Genomic DNA, 26,058 nt, shown 5'->3' on the forward strand with positions numbered 1-26,058 from the left:
CAGGTCTCCCTGACAGGGAAGATAGAAGAGGTTAGGGTGGACTTGGGCCTCTTGCGCTAGGACGTGCAACTACGTGAAAGGGTTGGGCTCACCGAGACGCGAGTATCGGACCTGGAGGGTCTGACCAGCCCCTTACGGCAAGGCTTGCCGCAGTGGAGGGGTCTGTGGAACTGTACCGCCAAAAATGCGACGATCTTGAAAACAGCGCAACAATGTGCGCATCATCGGCATGCCAGAGCGGGCAGAGGGCCCAGATCCAGCAGCTTTCCTGGAAGGATAGTTTAAAGAGGTGTTCCCCAATGCTGTTTTCTCATCCGGATACACAGTTAAAAGGGTGCACCGTGTTCCAGCCAGACCACTTCCTCCTGGTGCTCCTCCAAGGCCCCTTCTAGCCCGCATGCTAAACTGGCGCGACAGGGATCTTATTCTGGCGCAAGCTAGAGTCACACAAACCATTTCGCTGGGATAGGCGAATATCTCTCTGTATCCACATTTTTCCGCTGACCTGCAGAAGAAACAAGCTACCTTTGTCTCCATTAAACAACGCCTCAGGGAGCTGAATTTCAAGTATTCGATGGCGTATCCGGCACGCTTACGTGTCATGGACGGCGGCAAGTCACTTTTCTTCTCCAACCCTGCTGAGGCGGAGGACTGGCTATCTGGTAGATCCCGCCGTTCCCCTCCCAAGTGATCGAGCTTGAAGATGAGGCCTCCATTGATATGCATAAGGGAGATGAAAAGGTTCCTGCAAGGACTGCACTATGACCACTTTTTTACAGTTACCCTGGTTCATGGTTCGGTAATGTATTGCATTATATCTCTATATGGACTCAGGGACGCTGAGGGTTAATTATTTGCCGTTCAACTTTGAAGGTACCCATAAAACCGGCAAGTATCACTGTGAGTGGGGGGATCCAGCTACTCCACCTGCACTGGGATTCCACCTGTATACACCGTGCAGGTCCCCCATGCACATGGCCATTTGTTATTCTAGCTGTGCTTATGTTCTAACAGTTAACCCAATGTTTGGGTGGTTGAGAGTATATCTTATGTTACACACTATTATTGAAATGTCTAGTAATCAAGTAATGAGTGTTCAAGATAACATGTACCTTCCTTGCCATAGTGAACCCCAGTGGCTGGGTGTCTATCCTTATTACTTTGTCTGGATTTCACTATGGCGGATCTTAAAGTGATGTCCTGGAATGTGAGAGGTTTGGGAGGGCCCAGGAAGCGAATGGCTGTGTTTACACATATCCATAGGTATGCTCCACATGTCCTAGGGCTGCAGGAAAAACACCTTACCACGGAAACGGGAGGGAGAGTCAGGAAGCCCTGGGCTCAGTGGGTGGAAAGTGCCTATCTTAATTCATACTCTAAAGGGGTGTCATTATTGATACAGCAGGCAGTTCGGTGGGAACCACATCATACGAGTATTGACCCAGAGGGAAAATATGTTTTTGTATATGCTCATATTAATGGAAAACCATATGTGATACTAAATATGTATAATCATCCTCCGGCTAATCTCTCGCTGCTCCAGACAGTGGCAGGGTTTGCGATACAATTCCCATCACCAGGGATTCTCGGCATGGGAGATCTTAACCTGCCCCTGGAAGAATCAAGGGACAGATTCCGCAACCCATCCAATAGTTCTATCCGTCGGTCATCTAAAACAGCTCTGGCGCCCCTACTGTCTGAGCTGGGATGGATTGACATATGGAGGGAGAGGTATCCAGATCGAATCGAATTCTCTTGCTTCACTCCCTATAGGGGAGCTCTATCTAGGATTGACTACCTCCTGGGCACCCCTGGCACCTTTATGGCAATGCGGGATATACATTATGGGCCCCAGGGTTCGTCTGACCATGCACCTATAATGGCCTTGATCACTAACCCCTACACTATTGCTCGCAGGCCCAAGCAACGCATACATCCGTTTTGGCCATCTCTAATGTCCCTAAATGATCGGGTACCTGACCAGCTTCATACCTTTCTTGCAATTAACTTAGCTGACATCGACCCGGCCTTGCTGTGGGAGACTTTGAAGGCCTTCCTGCGAGGGTGCCTTAAATCTTCCATTTCTTATATTAAGTAATTCTCCCATCATAGGGAAGAGGATCTGGGCATGCAGTGCAGGAATGCAGAACTTGCGTTTGTCACTAATCCTACAGAGAACAGGATGGACTGGATGCTGAAGGGCAGACATTATATGAACCACTTCAGGAAAATAAGTGATCGCAAGATGCTATTCTTGCAGCAGCAAACCTTTGAACAGGGTAGTAGAGTGGGTAAAGTGTTGGCACAGGTAGTACGTAGGAATAATATGACTCCACCGATACTACGTATTGCAGACAATAGTGGGGTAGTGATATCTGAATCTGAGGGTATATTAGACCGGTTTAGGGAATTTTATCAGGATCTATATAGTTCTCGTGCTCAGTACTCTACTCATGCATTGGAGGAATACCTCCAGGAGGTTTCCTATCCGCAGTTATCTGCACCGGATAGAGAGCTGTTGGATGGGGAGATCACATTGGAGGAGGTAAACGAGGCAATCACAGGATTAAATTTGGGCAAGGCCCCGGGACCGGATGGGATCCCGTTGGAGGTGTATTCCAGATATGTGGATATCCTGGGACTGCAGCTCCTGCGCATGTACAAAGCGTCCCTAGATGGTGGTGCGCTTCCGGAATCACTGTATGAGGCTTCCATTGTAGTCCTGCTAAAGCCCGATAAGGACCCCTTAGAGTGCAGGTCCTATCGTCCTATTTCTCTGTTAAACTTAGACTCCAAAATTCTCACCAAATTATTTGTAAACAGACTGAATAGAGTAATATCATCTATCATACACGAAAACCAGTCTGGCTTTATCCCTGGCCATTCCACTTCCAGTAACATACAAAGGGCACAGGTTATTGCTCAGCTTGGATGTGCGGACTGGAAATTATGGGCTTTGGCGGCGCTAGACACTGCCAAGATGTTTGACTCAGTAGAATGGCCTTACTTGGTACAGGTCCTCAGGCATTTTGGCTTCGGTCCCACGTTCATCAGCTGGGCCAATATCCTTTATAGTTCCCCATCAGTGAATATTATGATTAATGTATCCCTGTCATCAACATTTAAACTATACAGAGGAACCAGGCAGGGCTGCCCTCTGTTTCCCCTATGAACCATGTAAAAATTGGGCAAAATCGGCCATCATGCCTTTATGGGCCTCGGACTGGCTGTCAGTGTATTATAATTTGATGGTAGTAGATAGATTTAAGTATTTAGGTGTTATTATCACGAAAGACCCAGCTATCTCACATGAACTAAACACGACCCCCTTGGCGTCATATTTCATGGATAAATTTAAATCCTGGAACACCTTACCGCCGTCCACCATGGGTCGGATAAACCTAAATCAAAATGATTCTCCAACCCAAAGCTCTATATCTGTTGGAACATGCCTGTGTACCTATCCCACACACATTTTTTGATAGATTGCACTCGATCATGGCGACATTCATATGGGGCAGGAACAGGTGGAAACTAGCCATTAAGTGGGAGCTGGGATAAGGGTGGGGCAGCCTTGTCAGACCTATTTTTGTATTTCCTTGCTGGTCAACTGCGATATTTGGTGCCATCGGTGACCCGGCATGTGCTTCCTAATTCGGAATATTATTTGTAGGGGTACTTGCGGCTCTCCACTCTATGGCCCGTTCTTAAAGGCCTTGCATCGGTATCAGGTTCGCTTTTACAGATCCATAAACTCGCGCACCAGGTATGGAGGGCTGCAAAGATGCAGCAATACAATGATCTACCGGATGATATTCTGCTGTGGAACAATCCACTACTTTCTCATCTGTTACATAGTGAAGGTGAAATTATGTGGAAAGGATATGGGATACATTATTTGAAAGATTTATATGAAAATGGTATTTTATTTTTCTTCTTTCTTTCTCAGTTACAGAACAAAGTTGGAATTTTGAGATCACATTTCTTTAGATATTTGCAGTTGAGACATGCCCAGGCCCAGATGCGGGCTCTTAAAAGGGCCGGTCTCGGCATATCCACGCATTGGGGTTTTTAGAACTCAGGGGCCAAGGGGACCGATATCTGCCCTTTATACACATCTGCTCAATCTCAAAATCTCTGCTTCTCCCTTGCGGAGTGCAAATGGAGAGGAAACATACCTACTTTGTCGGATGAAGAATGGAGCGAGGCTTTAGAGGCTCCAATAGTTGTATCACCATCCCTCACTAATAGAGTGATACAACTTTTTATATTACATAGATGTTACCTTACCCCGACTAGACTTTTTTAAATGGGTAGGAGGCCCCATACAGGATGCCTCAGGTGTGCGCCGTTAGGCACGGATTTTTGGCACCTCATGTGGGACTGTAGTCACATTCGCCCATACTGAATTCCTAGAAGGATGATTTGCGCTCACGCTATTACACTCATCAGGGAGGCCCTTTTCTTAGCCAGAAAGGCTATTGCTCTCAGATGGATGGCGGACAGGCCCCCCACAGTTGGCCAATGGAAGGTTCTAGTCAATAACATCATTACCTTTGAGAGGATTATCTATTCTCGCAGGGGATGCCCTCAAATTCCAAAAGATATGGGGACCGTGGTGTGCTTCTCCACTGACTGTCACGACGGCCCACTTGCACACTATGGCAGGCATCCTCAAACTGCGTCCCTCCAGCTGTTGTAAAACTACAACTCCCACAATACCCTGCTGTAGGCTGCTACCTGTAGGCTGTTCAGGCATGCTGGGAGTTGTAGTTTTGCAACATCTGGAGGGCTGCAGTTTGAGGATGCCTGCACTATGGTTTAGCAACCCAGTATAGCTTACCACTCAGTATTCAGGAATATAGGAAGATGTTCATTTAAAAGGAGTCACAACACAATGTGGGACCGTTAAGGGCTCTTTCACACCTGCGTTCTTTTCTTCCAGCATAGAGTTCCGTCGTCGGGAGTCTATGCCGGAAGAATCCTGATCAGTTTTATCCTAATGCATTCTGAATGGAGTGAAATCCGTTCAGGATGCATCAGGAGGTCTTCAGTTCCGGAACGGAACGTTTTTTGGCTGGAGAAACTACCGCAGCATGCTGCGCTTTTTGCTCCGGCCAAAAATCCCGAAGACTTGCCGCAAGGCCGGATCCGGAATTAATGCCCATTGAAAGGCATTGATCCGGATACGGCCTTAAGCTAAACGTTGTTTCGGCGCATTGCCGGATCCGACGTTTAGCGTCCCGGCAGCCATGGTAACCATTCAGAAAAAGCTAAAGTCCTGGCAGCCATGGTAAAGTGTAACGGGGAGCGGGGGAGCAGCATACTTACCGTCCGTGCGGCTCCCGGGGCACTCCAGAGTGATGTCAGGGCGCCCCAAGCGCATGGATCACATGGCACGTCATCCATGCGCATGGGGCGCTCTGACGTTACTCTGGAGCGCCCCGGGAGCCGCGAGGACTGTAAGTATACCGCTCCGCCACTACCCGCTCCTACTATGGCAACCAGGACTTTAATAGCATCCTGGCTGCCATAGTAACACTGAAAGCATTTTGAAGACGGATCAGTCTTCAAATGCTTTCAGTACACTTGCGTTTTTCCGGATCCGGCGTGTAATTCCAGCAAGTGGAGTACACGCCGGATCCGGACAACGCAAGTGTGAAAGAGGCCTAACATGGATGTTTTATTGGCATAATGTGTTATTGATGTATCTTTGCTCTTACTTGTCATGATGTTGTAGAATTCTAATCTGTATTATGAGATGTATAATTTACTGAATACTTTTCTGAATGATCTATTGCATATCTTGCTTGCTATTCTTAAAAAAATATATATAAAAAAATAAAATATCACATGATCCACCCAGTCAGGTGAACAACATAAAACATAAAATAAAAATGGTGTCAAAAAAGCCATTCTCTGGTCACCTTGCTTCACAAAAAGTGTAATATCAAGCGATCAAAAAGTATATTTAGCCCAAAATGGAACCAGTCATCTGATCCTGCAAAAAATGAGCCTCTAAGACAATCGCACAAAAAAAAAAAAGAAAAGAAAAATAGGGCTCTCAGAAAATGGCAACACAAAAACAATATTTTATTCTGTTCAAAAAGGCTTTTACCTTGTAAAACTTAACAACAAAAATGATAGACATATTAGGCATCGCCGCGTCCGTAACAACCTGCTCTATATATAAAAATAATCACATTATATGCCACACAAAAAGTGTAATACCAAGCGATCAAAAAGTATTATGTACCCCAAAATGGTACCAATGGAAACATTACCTCATCCCACAAAAAATTTGCCCCCACATAAGACAATCATTTAAAAAATAAATAAAACAGTGGCTCCCGTAAACGAATCAATGAAAATCTGCGCTGCAAAAGCCATATGGCGCTCCTTCTATTCTGAGTCCTGCCATGAGCCCCCACAGCAGTTTACCACCACATATGGGATGTTGCCGTATTCAGGAGAAAATGGGTAACAAACTATGGGGTGCCTTTTCTCCTATTACCCCTTATGAAAATGAAAAATTTGGGGCTAAAGCAACATTTTCTTAGAAGAAATTAAACTTTTCATTTTCACAGCCAAGTGCTTCCAAATTCAGTAAAACGCTTAGGGGGTCAAAATGTTCAGTACCCCCCCCCCCCCCTTAATATATTCTTTAAAGAGGACCTTTCACCAGAATTAAACTTCTAAAGTAACTATACAGGCATGTAGAGCGGCGCCGAGGGACCCCCCTGCACTTACTGTTATACCTGGGCGCTGCTCCGTTCTCCCGTAATTGCCTCCAGTATCTTTACAGTTAGGCTCCACCCAGGGGAACCTGCCGGTGCCTCCTTCTCCCATGCTGCAGCGCTGGCCAATCACAGTGCTCAGCTCATAGCCTGAGAGGGTGTAGTGTAATGTGGTGATTGGTGCTTCTTACAGAGCTGCCTGTGTCCTCTGGTGGTCGAGCCAAGCAAAAAGGGACCACCAGAGGACCAGGTAGCAGGTATATTAGACGCTGTTAAAAAAACAGCGTCTAATATACCCTTTTGGGATTAAAACAATAAAATAAAAATCGCATCTACAGCCTGCCAGCGAATGATCAACTAGTTTGCCTTGCGATCCTGTGAGCGCTCATTCACAGGAAATCTCTCATCTCACGAGATGACGCGAAGATGCGTCAAGGAGGAACAAACCGACCACCCGCAGGACGCATCCCTGCGTTAGGTGGTCGGGAGGCGGTTAAGGTAAAAAGTGGCTCAGGAATGATTGTATTTGATAATTATCCCATATAAAAAGCGATCTTTAGGCTAGGTTCACACTTAAGCGTTTTACAGCGTGCATTCCTACGCGCTGTAAAACCTCAACAGCCGGAAACCCATGTTTCCCTATGGGCATGGTTCTTACCTGCGCGTTTTACAGCGCGTACGAACACATAACACCTCTGTTTTTCATTGTACGCCTCTGTGGTCAATCGCGTACGACGTGCGTTTCCTATTTACAAAAACGCGCTGTGAAAACGTCTGACAAAAACGCACGTAAAACACGAGTATCAAATATGCTCAAGTGTTAACATAGCGTTACTCTGTAGTTACTGCTCTATATTTACAGTTGGGGGGGAACTCAAGAGAAACAAAGAGCAGTGCATTGAGGAGCATAATGTGAGAAGCACTGAGCAGCCACACTTCTACGATAGAGTAGGGGAGGTCCGGTGCTAGCCTTAATAATGGTCTGAGTATAGCAAGACTGTCACTGTCTGCTACGCTAGCAAAATCTAGACAGAGGACACTACAGACTATAGACAGGATCAAGTAACTTAAAAAAATATATTATATCCAGGACAGAGAGACAGACACAGACAGACAGACAAAGAGAGAGAGAGAGAGAGAGAGAGAGAGACAGACAAAGAGACACTGACTCTCCTATAGATCATACTTAACTGCTCGCCAGCACCCGTGCACAACCACCACTGCATCTCTCTGTCACATGGATCAAAACATCCGCCGACGGGGAAGCAGCCAATAGCAGGTCGCAAAGGTGACCAGCCTCCCTAGCATCACCCAGCTGGTCACAGCCTGCCATTGGCTGCCCTCCCCGTCGCTGGATGTTTTGGTCTGTACAACAGGGATATGCAGTGGTGATCGTGCAGGGATCCGGAGGGACGTAGGTACCCCTTTAAGGGGTTAATAACAACCTACAAAACATGCCAACAGGCAATAAACACATTATTATTTAACCCCTTGTACCCCAGGCCAGTTTTCACCTTTTTGTCCAGTTCTATTTTTGAAAATCTGATGTGTCACTTTATGTGGTAATAACTTTGGAATGGTTTTACTTATCCAACTGATTCTGATAGTGTTTTCTTGTAACACATTGTACTTCAGGTTTATGGTAAATTTGGGTTAATATTTAATTAGAGAAATTACATTTTTAAGACCGTTATCAATCAATATTCCCATGTCTACTTTATGTCAGCATCATTTTGGAAATGTAAATTTGAATTTTTTAGGACGTTAGAAGGCTTAGAATTTTAGAAGCAATTTTTCACATTTTCAAGAAAATTTCCCAAGCCATTTTTTTAGGCATCAATTCAGTTATAAAGTGATTTTGAGGGGTTTAAGTAATGGAAACCACCCATAAATGACCCCATTTTAGAAACTACACCCCTCAAATTATTCAAAACTGATGGTACAAACTTTGTTAACCCTTGAGGTGTTCCACAAGAATTAAAAGGAAATTGGAGGTGAAAATTTTAAAGTTTTTTTGTTAATCAATTTTTTCTTGCAACACAGCAAGGGTTAACAGAAAAATAAATATTAATATGAATTACCCTGATTCTACATTTTACAGCAACACCCCATATGTTACGATTTGATTGATTGAAATGTTTTTTGGGCGCCATGTTGATTTTAAGGAGACCATGATGCACCCCTACTGTGGAATCCCCAAAAAGTGACCCCATTTTGGAAATAACACCCCTCGAGAAATGTATTAAGGGGTGTACTGAGCACTTTGACCCCACAGGCGTTTTATAGAATTTAGAAACACTTGGCTGTAAAAATGTCATTTCTTCCAATGACTTCTTGCTTTATCCCCAAATTGTTCATTTTCAAAAGGGGTAACATGAGAAAAAGCACCCCATTATTTGTTACTCATTTTCTCCTGTATACGGTAAAACCCCATATTTGGTTCCAAACTGCTGTAGCGGCACACACCAGGACTCAGAAGGGAAGGAGAGCCATATGGCTTTTGCAGCACAGATTTTAATGGATTGGTTTTATGGTCACCATATTGGTATTGAACAGTCTTCCTGAGGTACCAGTACAGCTATCTTCTAACAACTATATGTTTTTCGCCATGTGAGGATTTCATTTTCTGCAGGATGAGTTGCCCTTATCATGCTATTTTGGGACACATACAAGTATTGGATCACTTTTTATTTTGCTTTTGGGACTCTACCATTGCTTTTTGGTTTTTATTGGAGCGTACACTGTGCAGGAAAAATGACACTTTATCTTTAGTCTACTGGTTGATACGATTGCGGAGCTACCAATTTTACATATGGTCGTTTTTCTTACGTTTAAGCACTTTTACACAAAGCATTTAAAAAAAAGAAAAAGTATGTTTATCATGCCTTCAGGAGTTTATTTGTTAATTAAGGCATGGTTAGTATGCTTTATATTTATAATGTACAATTCTCTGCTCATGGTGTAACTGCACCAGCTGGTGGCTGGGCCGTTTGCATACACTGCAGCTCTTCACATTAGAAGTTTGACCCATTTCAGCTCCCATAACTTGTAGCCTATGAACTCTGATTACATCGTCTGCAATGCCCATAGCAGCTATTTCCTCATCACAGCCATCATTCCAGAGGTAACCACTCGGCTTAGTAGGATCCTGATCCATCCTCTTCATCTAAGCTTAAGGTAGCATCGCTGGTATGTTCACACAGCTATATAACAATATGGTTTGCATCTGTATGCATATTGTGTTTTTGCATGTTTTTTCTGCTCTTTTATCACAGTTTATGGTTAGCAGCTAGGGACCATACTTGTCATTCAAATAGGATAGGGTGCTCCTGGTATATCTGTATACCTTAATGGATGTTTATCTACATCTTATATATCTATGTTTTATGTAACTTACATGACTTGCACATGTTTGTAAGTGCATTGCCTTGTACAGTAATGTATTATATGCATGGTCATATGTCAGACTGCATTAGTAAGTGCATTTTTTTTCTGTTCCTCAGTTTTACCTCATATATCCTTGCAATAAAGTCAAAGTTGGATGTTGCTCCTTTGTCAATTCATTGGCGGGAAAGGTTTAGGTGTCTGTCAAGCTATGTACACACACACATAAGGAGGACAAAACAATATTTTTGCATTGCCATTTTCTGAAGGCCATATTTTTTTTGCGCAATTGTCTTATTGGGGGCTAATTTTTTGTGTGATGGTGATTTTTTCATTAGTACCATTTTGGGGTGCATATGAATTTTTGATCATTTGATATTACAAATTTTGTAAGGTAAGGCGAAGAAAAGAATGCTCTGGCACTGTTTTTATGTATTTATTTTTTACAGCATTCACCTGACCTGGTAGATCATGTGATATTTTTATAGAGCCGGTTGTTACGGACGTGGTGATACGCAATGTGTCTGTTTTTTTTAATTTTTGTTAAGGTTTACACAGTAAAAGCGTTATTGAATATAAAAAAATCTTTTTGTGTTGCAATTTCCGAAGCCATTTTATTTTTTAGGCGATTGTCTTAAGTAGGTACTCATTTTTTAAGGGATGAGATGTTGGTATTATTGGTACCATTTTGGGGTACATACGACTTTTTGATTACTTGGTATTACACTTTTTGTGATTCAAGCTGACCAAAAATGGTTGTTTTGGCCTGTTTTTAGTTGTTTATTTTTTTACGGTGTTCATCTGACCGGATGGATCATGTGAAACTTTTTGGGGGAACTTTTACATGTACGGGGTACATTACTGGGTGTAAAGTCACGTTCTGCAACCCTGTACAGGCGCTGGTTGTCTACAGGTTAACAAGTCATCAGAAAAAAATACAAATATAGAAAGTAAGAATTATACATATACCAGATGGCAAAGGAATATAGATCCGCTTTTCCAAACGTCGTCTTAGAGCTTCATCAATATCCCACGGAAAATTTGTGGCAGCAAGAACCATTACCATTTTAGATGGATCTTCATTTTCAGAGGCACCCCCGACACCTACAAATGAAGGATGGGTCACTTCCTTGTTTTAATGCGTTTCTTTTTCTCCGTAAACTCTCATCACAACCATCTCGGACAACTAAACCAATATCTTTTATTTTATTTTTTTATATTTCCATCTGAATACTATTTATTCAGAATGGGGCATGAAAAACAGTATGTAAATCTACATGATCAAAACGGGTTTTCCCCACCTCAGACATTCATGTCATATCCACAGGAAACACCATAAGGCTAGGGCTACAATGGCAACATGTTTAGCAGAAAAGTTGTGCAACATTTTTTATAATGATAGTCAATGGTGTTGCACTGTGACATGTTCCGACTGCGACATGACAGTCGCAAAAATCCATCCGACTTGAATGGATTTTTCGACTGTCGTGTCGTAGTATGTCGCAGTGCGGCAACATTGACTATCATTATAAAAAATGTTACGTGACACATGTCAATAATGTAATTGTACCCATTTTGTCGCGTGACACATCATCGTGTAGCACTAGCCTAAATATCTAACAGGTGGTCCCACCTCTAGGAACCTGCCACCCCTTCTACCTGGTGACATGGCTGTATCCTGACAGAGATTTTTGTCCATGTGCATACATCTCACAATTGCAGTTTATGGGAAACACACAAACAGCTAATTGGCTGTTGAAAAGCTCCCCCTATAATTAAAGTGGAATTTCAGGTAACCTCATTACGGATGTGGTTTGGCTCAGGATATATGTGGCTATTACTTGATGAGAAAAACAAAGTACACCCTCTGTGAAGTCCATGGTTTTACAGAGAGAACATAATAAACATATGCTCTTTAGAAGGTCTTAAAATTGGGTAAATACACCCTCAAATGAACAACAGCACATGACAAACTACACCACATCTTTATTTAGCAAAAACTAGGCCAAAATGCAGAAGCGGTCTGTGAGAAATCAAGTACACCTTTAGGCCTCTTTCACATAAGCGATACGGAATGTGCTCGGGTCTGTTCAGTTAAAAAAAACTATTTTTCCTGCCATCTCATTCAGCGTTTCAGTTTTTCCACCAGTTTTTGACATGCGTGAAGAAAAATTAAATAACACACACCATCTCCTAGTATTAATCAGTGAAAAATGGTTTACATCCAGATGCCATGCTAACCCAAACCCACTGATGTGAATGCACTAAACGCTTAAATTGTCTTTTTTTTGTGTAATGTGCAGGGGCAGTGATACTGACTATTTTTGTAATATACGTTAATTACTGAAATTGTATATTTCTATAAAAAAAATATAGCTCTAATAGCTCTAAAGTGGCCAATTTTGAGCCTTAGCAACGCTCCTCTGTCTTCTGTTTACATAGCAGTGGAGACCTGCTAAACACTGACTGTGTTATGTAATAGAAGACATAGGAGCATTGCTAAGGCTCAAAATGGTCCACTTTAGAGCTATTTTTCTAATACAAATGTACAATTTCAGTAAATTAAAAGTATATTACACTGCCCCTATACATTACACAAAGAAAAAAAAAAAAAGAATGACAGTTACACTTTAAGATATAAAGACTATGTTGCACTATATTGTCCTGAAAGGACAGATGATCAGTGAAAAACAATGCTCATGTGCATATACCCATTAACATGAATGGGCCAGGGTTCAGTCTGGATGCTGTCTATTTGCAAAAAGAAATGCATCCAGACTTATTTCCTGTGGAAGCAATTAGACTAATTTAACACAAGCAATTTTTCAGCAGCAGCTAGATGCTATAATCAAGTGTCCTTAATTGATAATCAGCAAGTGTGACCACCTCTATAAAAAGCAGAAGTTTTAGCAGTTTGCTGGTCTGGAGCATTTAAGCGTCCACACAATGGCAAGGAGGAAAGAAATCAGCAATGATCTTAGGCCTGGTTCACATCACTGTTTATTTTTTTCGCTCTGTCAGAAGAACAGAAAAAGAAAGAAAGAACGGATCCTTTATTTCAAGCATCTGCTATTCTCATTTAAGCACATTTGGCATCCAATTTAGCCATTTCCATCCGAGATTTGTTATTTTAGACAGAAAAAAGCATCCTGCTTGCAGGCGGATGTCAGACGGAAATGACCATAATGGATGCCAAATGTCCATAAATGAGCATAACGGATGCTTAAAATAAAATACAGGATCTGTTTATTCTTTATTTTCAATTATTCTGAAGGATCAGAACAGAAAAATAAACATTGATGTGAGCAATTGTTGTATTCCAGCAATCTGAGAAGGGTTATGAAAACTTCTGGAATAGACGTGTGCCGCTGCTAGAGGAATATGTCAAATCTGGGGCCAGTTATTGGCTGCAGCAGCACGTGCCCCAAGGAAGTTTACAAGCCGGAAGAGGTGCACATCGAAAGCAGTGGTGAACAGAAGAAGCCGGAACAGAGCAACACGGTACCAGTAAGTAAGTTTCCCTCCATAAGACCAGGGAAACTGTGGTTGTGGTGGGGAAAACAACAAAAAAGGTTTTTAAAGCTGGACTACCCATTTACTGGTTTCCACATTTAGTTGTGTTTTTTGTTTTGTAAATGATATCATGAAATCATGTTTTTTTTGTTTTTTACAAGCATTTTTGTGTGGCTCTGTTTACTTTAGACATACAAGGGTTTACTTGCAGGTTTTTTTCCCAGGACGTCCTCCATGGAGGTTGTCTCCCCCGCCCACTATTGGGACAGGAAACAGAGGTTAAAAGCTCCCCCCTTTCCCCACCTTCACCAATGTTTTTTCCTCTCCCAATAATGGACGGGGCAGAGAGAGGGTCTTTCTTTTGGACCTTTATTTTTTTTGTTCTTTTCTGTTTCGCCGGGCTAAAACCCTTAAGCCGGGGTCCCTTAGCCTTCCAGACCCTCCAGTACCTGCGGTTTATGCGGCTCACTGCTGGAAACAAAGATCTTAGGGGCTGGGGAACGGTAGCCGCAACCCCGCTGGGGGTCTGGGCTGCAGGATGCTTCCTCCAGGGGAGACCGTGCGGGAGCCGGAGCGTCTTCTCTAACTTCCGGCTTCTGCGCTGAGCCGGAAGTGATGTAGAGGCGCCGGGGAAGCAGTGCGCATGCGCGTAACCTCCGACACCGGGTCCAGTATGGCGGCGCCCTGCGATCAATCCCCACGGCAAGGGACGCTGGAGGCCTAGCGTTCTGGCCTGGCGTCCCATCCAGAATCCCTGAGAGTGACCGGAAGGAATGGGAGGAGCATCCACGTCAGGAGGGGTAAGTGCCAGTGGCATTTAAATTCTGGTTGGGCTAAGTGTGAGTGCCTCAGTCATGGATTCATCCGGTATGAGAGAGCAGTCCCCAGACCCTCCTGCCCAGGGACATGGGAGGGAATAATGATAGGTTTAGAAAAGCATTATAGCCTGCTTTTTCTATCATCATGTCTCTTAGGGAGAAAAAGATCCTACCCTCAAGGTGGAGAGTAAAAAGAAGCCTAAAAGATGCGCTATCTGCAGCAAAAGGCTTCAGGATTCATATACAAAGAAGCCATCATTAAAGAAGAAGTTAAAGCGTCTGTTTCCTCCTTGATAACGCCTAAGGTGGCTGAGCAAACCACCGGGGTAAAAAGACCTAGAGAAACCTTAGAATCAGACCCAGAGGTTATAGAGGTGGAATATTCGGAAGAGGAGGAAGAAGAGGAGTCTTTGCCTTCCTCATCCCACGAGGAGAAACGCAAATACTGTTTCTCAACTGAGGATATGGATTCCCTCCTGACCGCAGTTAGGCAGACTATGGATATCTTGGACGAACTGACAGAGATCCATTCAGGAGGAAATGTTTGCTGGCCTAATTACAAAGAGGAAAGTTTTTCCCTTGAATTCTAGCTTAAAACAAATGATCCTGGATGAGTGGGAAGATGTAGGGAAAAGGCTTTTTATTCCTAGGGAATTCAAAAGTCGCTTATCCTTTGACAAAGAGGATACTAAACTATGGAAAGAAATCCCCAAAATAGATGCCCCAGTCACCAGGGTAGCTAAAAAAATAGCGATCCCATTTGAGGACTCCTCCCAGCTGAAGGACAACATGGACAGCAAGGCTGATGGTCTCCTGAGAAAATCTTGGGAGGCTTCTGCGGTCTTAATTTCAACTAACGTTGCAGCTACATCAGTGGCTAGATCCTTACTAATGTGGTTATCTCAGCTGGAGAATCATTTGTCAATGGGAAGGACATTTTGGAGACTATCCCGCTCCTAAAGATGGCGACTGCCTTTACAGCGGACGCCTCAGCTGAGTCAATCAGGTTCGCAGCTAAAAGTGGGTCCCTTCTGAACACCGCAAGGAGAGCTCTGTGGTTAAAGAACTGGTCTGGTGATCTTACCTCAAAGGATAAAATTCTTGAGAATCCTCAGATAAAAAAAATAGGGTTTCCAGAAACAAAAATTAGGAAGACACATTTTTTTCGTAAAGAATTCCAGCCAAAAAAAACAAACGTATAAGGGAAAGATAAGCTAAGGGAAAGTCGGGGAGATGGTCCTATCCTAAAGGGGGTAAGGGCAGAGGATTTGTGCTTAACCCCAACACTTCCCAAGACAAACAATGACGCCAGGCCAGTCTGGGGAAGATTAAGATCCTTTCTCCCAGCATAGAGCCAAAATAACTCAAAACCCTTGGGTGCTCCAAATTATTCAAGAAGGATACAAGATAGAATTTATATCAGCTCCGCAACAAAAATTTGTGCTGACAGGGTATGGAGAAGGTACATCACAGTAAAAATCTCTTAAAAGACGTCGCAAAATTAAGGAATCTAGGCGCAGTGATTCGCATCCCTGCAGATCAGGAAGGCAGGGGCTACTATTCAAGGTTATTCCTGGTCAAAAAGCCAGATGGTTCATTCAGAACTATAATCAGATGGTTCATAAAGTATCGCCGCTTCAAGATGGAATCAATAAGATCAACTACACCCCTCATCTCTCAGGGAGCGGTAATGTGCACCTTGGACTTAAAGGATGCTTACTACCATGTACCAATACATCCGGACCACCAAAAATTCCTAAGATTCGCAGTAAGGGAAGCGGGGAAAGTAAGTCATTATCAGTTTCAGTGCCTGCCCTTTGGGATATCAACAGCCCCTCGGGTGTTTACAAAGCTGGTAATAGAGATAGTGGCCTTCCTCAGACTGAAGGGAATAAAGATTGTACCTTATCTAGACGATCTTCTCCTAACCGCAGATTCCACGATAGTACTAACGGAGTAAACATAGATGACAAATATCCCTCTTACAGGATCTCGGCTGGATCATAAATTGGGGGGGGGGGAATCAGAAAAAATTTCCTTGGAACGATGCTAGATTCGAACCTACAAAGGTCTTTCCTTCCAGTTCAAAAGCAACAAATCCTTGACAAAAGATTGAAAGTGTTTCAGAAAAAATAAAATAAAAATCAGTGTGCACCATCAGAGAGGCCATGAGCATTCTGGGCCTAATGACATCTTGTATATTCACGGTACCGTGGGGTCAACATCACACAAGAGTCCTACAGAAAATGATCCTAACAGTCTGGGATGGAGACCATCGATCCATAGACTGGAAAATCCCTATAAAAGAAAATGCTCGGAAATCTCTGGATTGGTGGCAGATATCAGACAACCTATCAAAAGGAGTCTCCTGGAATCTAAGTCCATATGTCATAGTGACAATAGATGCCAGCCAACAAGGATGGGGTGCAAAGGTTGGAATCTACTACTTCCAGGGAACCTGGAACCAGACCATAAAAAACAGATCTTCAAATTTCAGAGAGCTTCAGGCCATTTGGGAGACACTCAAACAGAGTCAAGATCTTCTGAGCGGACAGAACATAAGAATCCTATCAGACAATATGACAGTGGTCTCCTTCCTCAAACATCAAGGGGGAACAAAATATCCTCTCCTCCAGAATCTGACAAACAAAATTTTTTCCTGGGCAGAGGAGAATGTGCTGTCAATCTCAGCGGTACACCTACAGGGTTCAAGAAACCAGTCGGCAGATTTCCTCAGCAGACACTTTATAGATCCAAACAAATGGACTCCGAACAGACAGGTGTTTCTAGAACTGACATCAACATGGGGATACCCAGAGGGAGAATGCACAAACAGCCTCCTTCTTCTCCCGAAATCCAGCCGATCATCCCACAGCAGTAGACGCTTTATCCAAGCCCTGGAACATGAAGCTAGCCTATGCGTTTCCTCCTTCTCCCCCCCCCCCCCCCCCCCCCGATTTTAATAGCCCTGAGGAAGATCAGCAGGGAATCATCCAGAGTGATCTTCATAGCTCCTTTTTGGCCAAAACAAGCCTGGTTCCCGGTTCTGTCCTGACTAAGTCAAGAAAAACTGATCCCTCTCCCTCTCAGGCCAGACCTGTTGCATCAGGGTCCAATCTGGAATCCGGAAGTATCCAAGCTGAAATTAACAGCGTGGCTTCTGAAAGGGACTTGTTAAAATTACAGGGATTCTCAGACAAAGTAATATCCACCATTCAGAGAGGCCATAAACAGGTGACATCTGCAATTTATAATAAAATCTGGAAAAAATTCTGGATGGCACAGAGAGAAGAATCCTCTACTCCCGAGTCTAGGATATATTCTTGATTTCCTCCAGGAAGGGTTCAACATGGGTCTTAAACCCAATACCCTTAAGGTTCAGACTGCAGCCTTAAGCTGGTTTCTAAATTACTCCCTTTCAGAAAAAATCGATGGGTAAACAGGTTTTTAAAGGCAACCACGCGGATTAGACCAACACTAAGGTCCCCGGTTCCACCTGGGGATCTGTCGCTAGTTCTCAATGCCTTAACAAAACCACCCTTTGAACCCTTACATGAAAGCAGCTTAAGAAACTTAACCTTGAAAATGATGTTTCTAGTAGCTATCACATCAGCTCGTAGATTAGGAGAAATCCAAGCCCTTACCATCCGTGAGCCATACCTTACAATTTGTGAGGATAGAGTCATACTAAGGCTAGACGCATCCTTTATACCTAAGGTGGTTTCTTCCTTTCATCGCAACCAGGAAATAATACTACCAACCTTCTACACAGATCCGAAGACCGAAAGGGAGAAGGAGTTCCATCTTCTAGACGTTAGACGCTCCCTCCTTTCCTACCTAGACGTTACCAGTACTTTCAGATTGGACTCAAATCGGTTTATTCAATTTTCAGGCCGCAATAAAGGCAAGAAAGCTTCTAAAGCGACATTAGCAAGATGGATTAAAATAGTCATTAAAGAGGCCTATCAGGGCCAGGGGGTTCCCTGTCCTCAAGACATTAGGGCTCATTCAACGAAAGCAGTCTCGGCTTCATGGGCCGAACATGCAAATGCTTCTATTGACCAGATATGTAAGGCAGCCACCTGGGCAAGTTCCCAAACTTTTTGTAAGCATTACAGATTAAATGTGTCACGGAATAATGACCAGTCATTTGGACGTAAAGTTCTTGAGGCTGCGGTCCCTCCCTAGTTATTGGATTCATTTGATATTCCTACTCCATGTAGTGCTGTCATGGAGGACGTCCTGGAAAGTAAGAATTAGTCTTACCGGTAATGATGTTTCCAGGAGTCCGACATGACAGCACTGGTAGTTCCCTCCCTAATGTATAGAGTATTTTTCTTTTGTATTACGATACCCATTATTGTGTGATAATCTATAAAACACTGGTGAAGGTGGGGGGGGGGGAGCTTTTAACCTCTCTCTGTTTCCTGTCCCAATAGTGGGCGGGGGAGACAACCTCCATGTAGTGCTGTCATGTCGGACTCCTGGAAACATCATTACCGGTAAGACTAATTCTTACTTTTTCAGCCTTAGTTTTTTCCTATGAGAAAACACCTGAAAAAAAACATCAAACCCAGGGCATGCAGCAATTTGAAAAAAAATGCCAAGTGACCAAAAACACCATAAAAGACCAGCAAAAAAAATAAAAATTAAAAAATGCAGTGTTTAAGTGTTTAGAGGGCATCTTATAATTTTCTATTTTCCAACATATTTTTGAACATCTGGACGCAGCGTTTCTTGTGCCAAAAAATAAATAAATCCCCCAACTAAAAAAAGAAACTGTAAATCTATGCGTGCAACCCTCCTAAAAATCTTTTTATTGTGTAGTTAAATATATTTAAAAAAATAATTTATACTATGCGATGAACCAAAAATTGCCGTTCCACCAAAAAAAAAAAAAATAAAGACTTCTTTTGTTGCATTATATGTAACACAAAATAAGGCCATTAAAAATACCCTCATACAGCTACATCAATGGAAAAATATAAAAAGTTAAATCTCTGGGAATGCAATGATGAAAGAAACGTCCAAACAAACTCACTTGTTAAGGGGATAAATATTCTAAATTCAGCATAAAGCAATAATTACCGTCCATCTGAACTAGAAGCTCTGCTTTTACTCTTCTGCTGGCTTCGTGCTCTTCTGAGGTACCTCGTCGGCTGCATATCGAGTCAATTTCATCAATAAATATGGTTGTTGGTGCATAGAAACGTGCCTAAAGTGAAACGTTTAATGAGCGTTAAACAAAAAAGCAGCAAATTTGTAACAAAATGAAATAATCTTTTGTGCCTAGTAATATGTAACAGTTTTAAAGTAAATTCCCTTTGTGCTGATTTCTTAAGCCCCTCGTAAGCTTACCATTTCGAACAAAAGGCGGACAAGCTTCTCAGATTCTCCTCTGTATTTGGATGTTAGTGTTGAAGATGAAATGTTGAAAAATGTAGTCTTGCATTCTGTTGCTACCGCTTTGGCTAAGAGAGTTTTCCCTGTTCCTGGTGGCCCAACCATGAGAACACCCTTAAAAGAGGGAAAATACAATGCTAACATTTCACACACAAAAGAAAAACATAACATTTTCAATATAACTTAAAGAGCGACAGCTCACTGTCAGTGATCCCATTAAGCTGCATATATAGTCGTTCGTTCCCCCCCCCCCCCCCCCCCCCGGTCTGGTTGTTCGTCTTGGTGCAGGGGTGTGGAAATAAAAAAAAAAATACTTGTCGAAGGACTAAAGCGGGGTCTCAATCTACTTGTCCCTCATGACAATCTACTTGTCCTGATACAAAAAGTAATTTTAAATCAAAAACATATTTAAGTGAATCCCTTTAATGTACATGCCATACTGGGGCAGTGAATCCCTTTAATGTACATGCCAGTATGGGGAAGTCCCCGTCCCCCCCCCTATTCATGGAGGGTGAGTGGCTGGAAGTTGGAACCTGGCAGCACTCCTATTGACACTTCAATGCCAGGGAGGAGAAGCAGAGCGGCAGCCTGACAGCAGAGCATAGCTGACCCAGAGCAGTCACCACACACACTACCTGCTGGGCTATCTATCACGGCACGGGCTGCCACCATGACAGGAGCTCCTACTACAGCCGCTGACTAACGTGTGCCTCCGCTGGGAGCCGACTTCCGGCCCGTGGCGCCCGACTTCCGGCCTGCACAGGAGCGCTGATAACTAGTGATGGGAAGTTCGGATCTTTTAGGTGAATCGGTTCATTTGAGTCAGCTCATTCAAATGAACCGATTCATGAATCGGATCTTCGGTTCACTTGTGAGTCACTGACTGCTGAGCTGACTCGCAAGTGAACCGCAGACTCTAGGTGCCGGGGCGCATGCGCAGATGCTATACAGTCACAATCACTTGCTGCTGCTGACTCAGTGCAGTCGGCTCTTCAGCTCTCTAATTAGTAATGAGTGAGTCAGGATCAGGAAGAGTGATTTATTATAGTGATAGTGAAGGGAAGCTGAGGCTGACGCCGGACAGGAGTCAGAAGCTGTCACTGGTGTGCAATGTGCATTGTTACCCACAGTGACAGCAGTCTGACACTGACAGCAGTACAATGAACCAAGAGAAGTGATGTGAACCCACCCTTAGTTATATAGCTACTTAACTGAATGAGATGCCTTTAACATATATATGTTCTGACAAGCCAATTTGATCCTAAAGGGTTAATTTAATTCAACTTGTAATCTAAACTCTGTCATCTGTCACTTCTCTTATCACTGCTGCAACAAAAGCAGACAGCCTCAGTGTAAACTGCTCTACACTCTGACTCACTGTTCTACACTCTGACTCACTGCTCTTTTAACTCAATGAATCGAATGAGTCACAAACTAAGTCGGATCTTTAGATTCTTTTAACTTGTGACTCATTCGATTCATTTCTATTCTTAGACTCCCTGCACTTGTGTGACTCAGACGACTCAGAGCTGCTACTGTGCTTGCCCTGCCCCCTCAGCTCTGGTCGGTGATTGGTTGGTGGGCGGGGAGGGGTGGGGCTGGCAGAAGCCAGCTTCTACTCTAAGATCATATTACGCTCCTCCCCGTCCCTCCCTCAGGCTCCTCCCTGCTGCCAGCGTCTCTGCATGGTCTGTGTGACTGAGCTGAGCCGTTTCAAACAGATCGGATCAGTCAGCCCTGCTACTTGCCCGCAGGGCTAAGCTGCCTGCACAAACTACCTGCCCGGCGCCCGGAACTGCATGTCCCGGGCGTCGGGCGATAGGAATTCCACACCCCTGTGGTGTAAGTAAATAATTAAATGGGTTACTTTGAATAGTAAGCAGAGTAAGTGTTTTATCTCGTCTTATTTACTAGATTTGCCCTTTGACATATGTGACTATTATCGTGTTAGGTTTTCATATTGCCCTCCTTTGATGGAGCATTGCCAACCATGCTCAGCAGCTGCCAAGGCTTAGAGGAACATTGCTCACTATGCCTCTGGTCCTCTCAAAAGTGGCATCACAACCATTGAGGTGTCAGATCACCAAAACAATCAGTCAGTCATGGTGCTGGCGATCTAACATAGCAAAGCAAATCTCGGCACTGGAAAGAGAGTCTTTTTCAATGTAAAAAGACAACAGGTATATTAACCTTCCAAGGTCGCCTAATTCCTTTAAAGAATTCTGGCATCCACATTGGCAAAACCACAGCTTCCTTCAACAATTTCTTAGCGTCTTCCAAGTCTGCAATGTCATCCCTATGTAGAAAATGTCAGGTTTATTAGTATTAAACATAATGGTAGAACTTCTCCTGGTTCATATACCAAGCAACATTTTTAATCATATAACCTTTATATTTACATATATGGGACTGAAACTCACCATCGAACATTGGGGTTCTGTGAAATGATATCTCTTTCCAACGCTTCTACCAGATCCTTATCATATCCAGTACCATCAAATCTTTTGAGTTCATTCTCTGATTCATCAGCAGATGACTTATTCTACAAACAGAAATACAATGGCTAAAGAAAAATTGCACAGTCAATATTAAAACAGTGTAATGTAAATACCATGGGACTGGATATGCATAAAAAAAAAATGAAGCAAGAACACTTATGAAGCTGTCTCCAGCAGTCGATGCTTTGCAGAGAAGGGAAACTGCATTCCCATTGATAGGGAAAAAGAGAGATACCCCACTACATATGGCACTAAGTAACTGAATTGTAATATAGGTGTTATAGGTACAAAAACGCAGAGCACTATGTTTTTTGTATCCTGCAGAGTCTGGTAAAAAAAACAAAAAAAAAAACTTACTCACCGTAAAATCTGTTAAAATCTGTTTCTCTTCCGTTCATTGGGGGGTGGGGGGGGGGGGGAGGCATTGACCACGGGTATAGCTGTTGCCGCTAGGAGGTGGACACTAAGCACACAAACTGTAAGCTCACTATGCCTCTGGTCCTCTCAAACGTGGCATCACAACCATTGAGGTGTCAGATCACCAAAACAATCAATCAGTCATGGTGCTGTCGATCTAACATAGCAAAGCAAATCTCGGCACTGGAAAGAGTCTTTTTCATGGTAAAAAAACAACAGGTATATTGAAATATATGTTTTCCACCATCATGTGAAATAAAGGGGGTCTTGGAATTAGGCACATAACTACTAACTGCAGAAAATATATTGCGAGTAGTTCCCATTTAATCTTAACCTTCAGGTATATCCCTTCCTGCAGGGAACAAGCTAATCAGTTTAGTGCAAAAGCAGAAGGAGAAGACAGAAATAAGAAAATCACATTATGTGCAAACCCAGAACCACACAGGCCCGAAAAGGCCCATAAACAAAAAACTGGGTGGGAGCTGTGTCCCCTAATGAACGGAAGAGAAACAGATTTTACTGCGAGTACACAAATCTAGTTCCCATCCATCTTATTGGGGGGAGCAAGTCCATGCTCGACCTCAGAAAAGCCAAATATCACAGCAAAAAAACAAAACAAACGGGAGACAGCTGTCCCCGCTCGCACCATCTAAAGTAGGTGGTAGATTCTGGAAGACGACGGCTTCCTGGCACAAACCATAGTCTGGACCACTGTATCCGAAAAACCCAGAGCCTTCAGTACGGTGCCTTAAACAGCCATGCCGTTAAATGCAGCGACCCTAAATTCGGGTGGAAGATCGGCCCTTGCGACAGCAAGTCCTCCCGAAGAGGAAGACGCCAAGGTTAGTTGGCGAGAAGTGCGACCAGGGATGCGTGCCCCACCCTGCGCGGCCAATCTGGGGCCACAAGAATGACGGGCAGTCCCTCTGAACCAACCTTCCTAAGAAGCCGCGGAATGAGCGGAAGAGGCGTAAGGAAACGTGAACCGACTCCACAGGATCACCAGTGCATCGCATGTAAGGGCCCTGGAGTCCCTGGACTGTGCAACGAAGTCCTCAACCTTGTTGTTGAAGTGTGGGGTCAACCCCACCTTTCGCAGATGGTGCGAAAGACCTGCGGGTGTGGAGCCCACTCGCCGGGATCGACACGCTCCCAGCTGAGGAAGTCCACGATCCAGTTGTCGACGCCGGGTATGTGAACTGCTGACAGTCCTGGAACATGTTTCTCCACCCAGTTGAGAATCAGTGCCGTCTCCTCCATGACTGTTGGCCCCTGGGTGCCGTCCTGTTGATTCATGTACGCCACCGCTGTGGAGTTGTCGGACTGCACCCGCACCGGACAACCCCTGAGATGGTCAGCCTGATGTTGCAGAGAGCTGAAATCGCCCTCAACTCCAGAACATTGATTAGAAGGGAGCGCTCCTTGGGAGACCATACCCTTGAGGCTTGAGTCTGTTAACACCTTCCAACGGAAAGGTAGGAACGAGTGACCCGACGTCAACATCGGAGAGACCATCCACCATCTGAGGGCCCGGCGCACTGGGGCAAGGAGACACATTGGCCAATTCAAGGCGGCTGGGGAGCGATCCCAGCTGGACAGACTGGCTCGCTGAAGCGTTCTGGTATGGAACTGAGCATAGGGAACTGCTTCTAAGGCAGAAACCACGTGCCCCAGAGCCCGCATGCAGCGACGAACGGGAACCAGAGGAGGCTGCAAAACTGAGCGAATCTGAAGATGGAGAGCTGATAGTTTTTACGGAGGCAAGAACACCTTGGCCTGACAAATATCCAGTACCATGCCCAGATCAGTCAATTGCTGTGTTGGATAAAGACAAGACTTCTGTCTGTTCACGATCCATCTGAAGCGCTCCAGGGTGTCCAGGCCACGATCCCACTGGCATGGAGCAGGGCCATGACTGCCACCAGAACCTTTGTAAAGGCCCTGGGAGCTGTGGCCAGGCCAAACGGAAGGGCTACAAATTGGTAGTGAAATGGACACACTGCAAACCAGAGAAACCGAGGACAGGTACTCCCCCGGTTCCATGGACGCAATGACCGACCTCAGATACTCCATCTGGAATCTGCGGACGCGAAGTAAACTGTTGAGTGCCTTGAAGTCTAGAACGGGACGGACCGTCCCCTCTTTTTTGGGAACCACAAAGAGATTGAAGTAAAACCCCTGAAACCGGTCTTGCGCAGGAACCGGAACAATCACACCTTGCTGCAGAAGCGTGCAAATTGCCAGAAAAAAAGAAGCTGTGGGAGAGGCCAGAGAAGACTACCTAAAAAAATGGGATGGAGGGGAGGATTTGAAATCCAGTTAGTAGCCCTCTGCAATGACCTCCATCACCCACGCATCTGAGCCAAACATGTCGAAACACATGAAGCTGGCCGCCCACCCGAATGGAGGGTGCCGGGAACCGCCCGTCATGCAGCAGAGCTCGTAGGGCTAAACGACTTGGAGCCCTGTTGACGGGAATGCCAGGAAAGCCGCAGCTTGAAGAAAAGGCTTGCGCTTCTGGACTGCGGCTGACTTATCTGACACTCCCTTGGGGGGCCTTATTAGACCGCCCCCTGTTCTGAGGTAAATGGGTGCTCTTACCACCTGTAGCATCCGAAATGATCTCATCCAGGCGCTTACCAAAAAGTCTGCTGCCGGTAAATGGAAGGGCCGTCAGGGTCCGCTTTGAAGCATTATCTGCCGCCCAGCATGAAAGCCATCGGGTACGGTGAATAGCCACCAACAGGGCTGACGAGCGAGCCATAAACCTGGCCGCGTCCAAAGATGCTTCACAAATATACGCACTGGCATGCGAGAGCTGCAGGGCCACATCTGCAAGTTCCTCCGAGGGGACTCGCGACTCAAGACCCTGATGCAGGTTATTTGCCCCTTCCTCTATAGCCTTGCTCACCCATGTAGAGGCAAACACCGGCTGCAAAACTGTGCCCACTGCTTCAAAGGTAGATTTTGCAAACGCTTCCTGCTTCTTATCCTTGATGTCAGAAAAAAAAAAAGCCCCATTCTTCATTGGCAAGGTAGTATGTTTAGCCAAACGGGAAACAGGCGAGCCGACCATTTCTTAGTCAAATCCTCCGGGAAAAGATAAAGGACTTTCAAGCGTTTTGGCAACATGAAATGTTTTGTGTACACTCACCGGATAATGTAGTTGATTGGTATACAATGGGTAAAAAATAGGTTGTTAGTAGTTAGGAAATAAGATAACAGTATTGATAAAATATATAAAATCAACTTATAAGATCCCAATAATGGGTTGTAAAATCAAATCAA

The 26,058-nt window shown here is 44.2% G+C and overlaps 1 protein-coding gene across 3 annotated transcripts in view; it reads right to left on the bottom strand.

Moving 5' to 3' along the window:
* KATNA1 (katanin catalytic subunit A1) overlaps window positions 1–26,058 on the bottom strand; it is a 65,100-nt gene that overhangs the window by 6,550 nt on the left and 32,492 nt on the right. For all 3 annotated transcript variants that reach the window (XM_044289579.1, XM_044289580.1, XM_044289581.1), the window contains exons 5-9: window positions 22,276–22,397; window positions 22,046–22,151; window positions 19,811–19,969; window positions 19,541–19,667; window positions 11,091–11,225 (exon numbers count right to left, since the gene is read on the bottom strand). In XM_044289579.1, coding sequence (XP_044145514.1) covers window positions 11,091–11,225; window positions 19,541–19,667; window positions 19,811–19,969; window positions 22,046–22,151; window positions 22,276–22,397 — 649 coding nt within the window. The remainder of the gene's footprint in view (window positions 1–11,090; window positions 11,226–19,540; window positions 19,668–19,810; window positions 19,970–22,045; window positions 22,152–22,275; window positions 22,398–26,058) is intronic.

Source organism: Bufo gargarizans, chromosome 4 (genome assembly GCF_014858855.1).
Source record: "Bufo gargarizans isolate SCDJY-AF-19 chromosome 4, ASM1485885v1, whole genome shotgun sequence".
Lineage (NCBI taxonomy): Eukaryota > Metazoa > Chordata > Amphibia > Anura > Bufonidae > Bufo > Bufo gargarizans.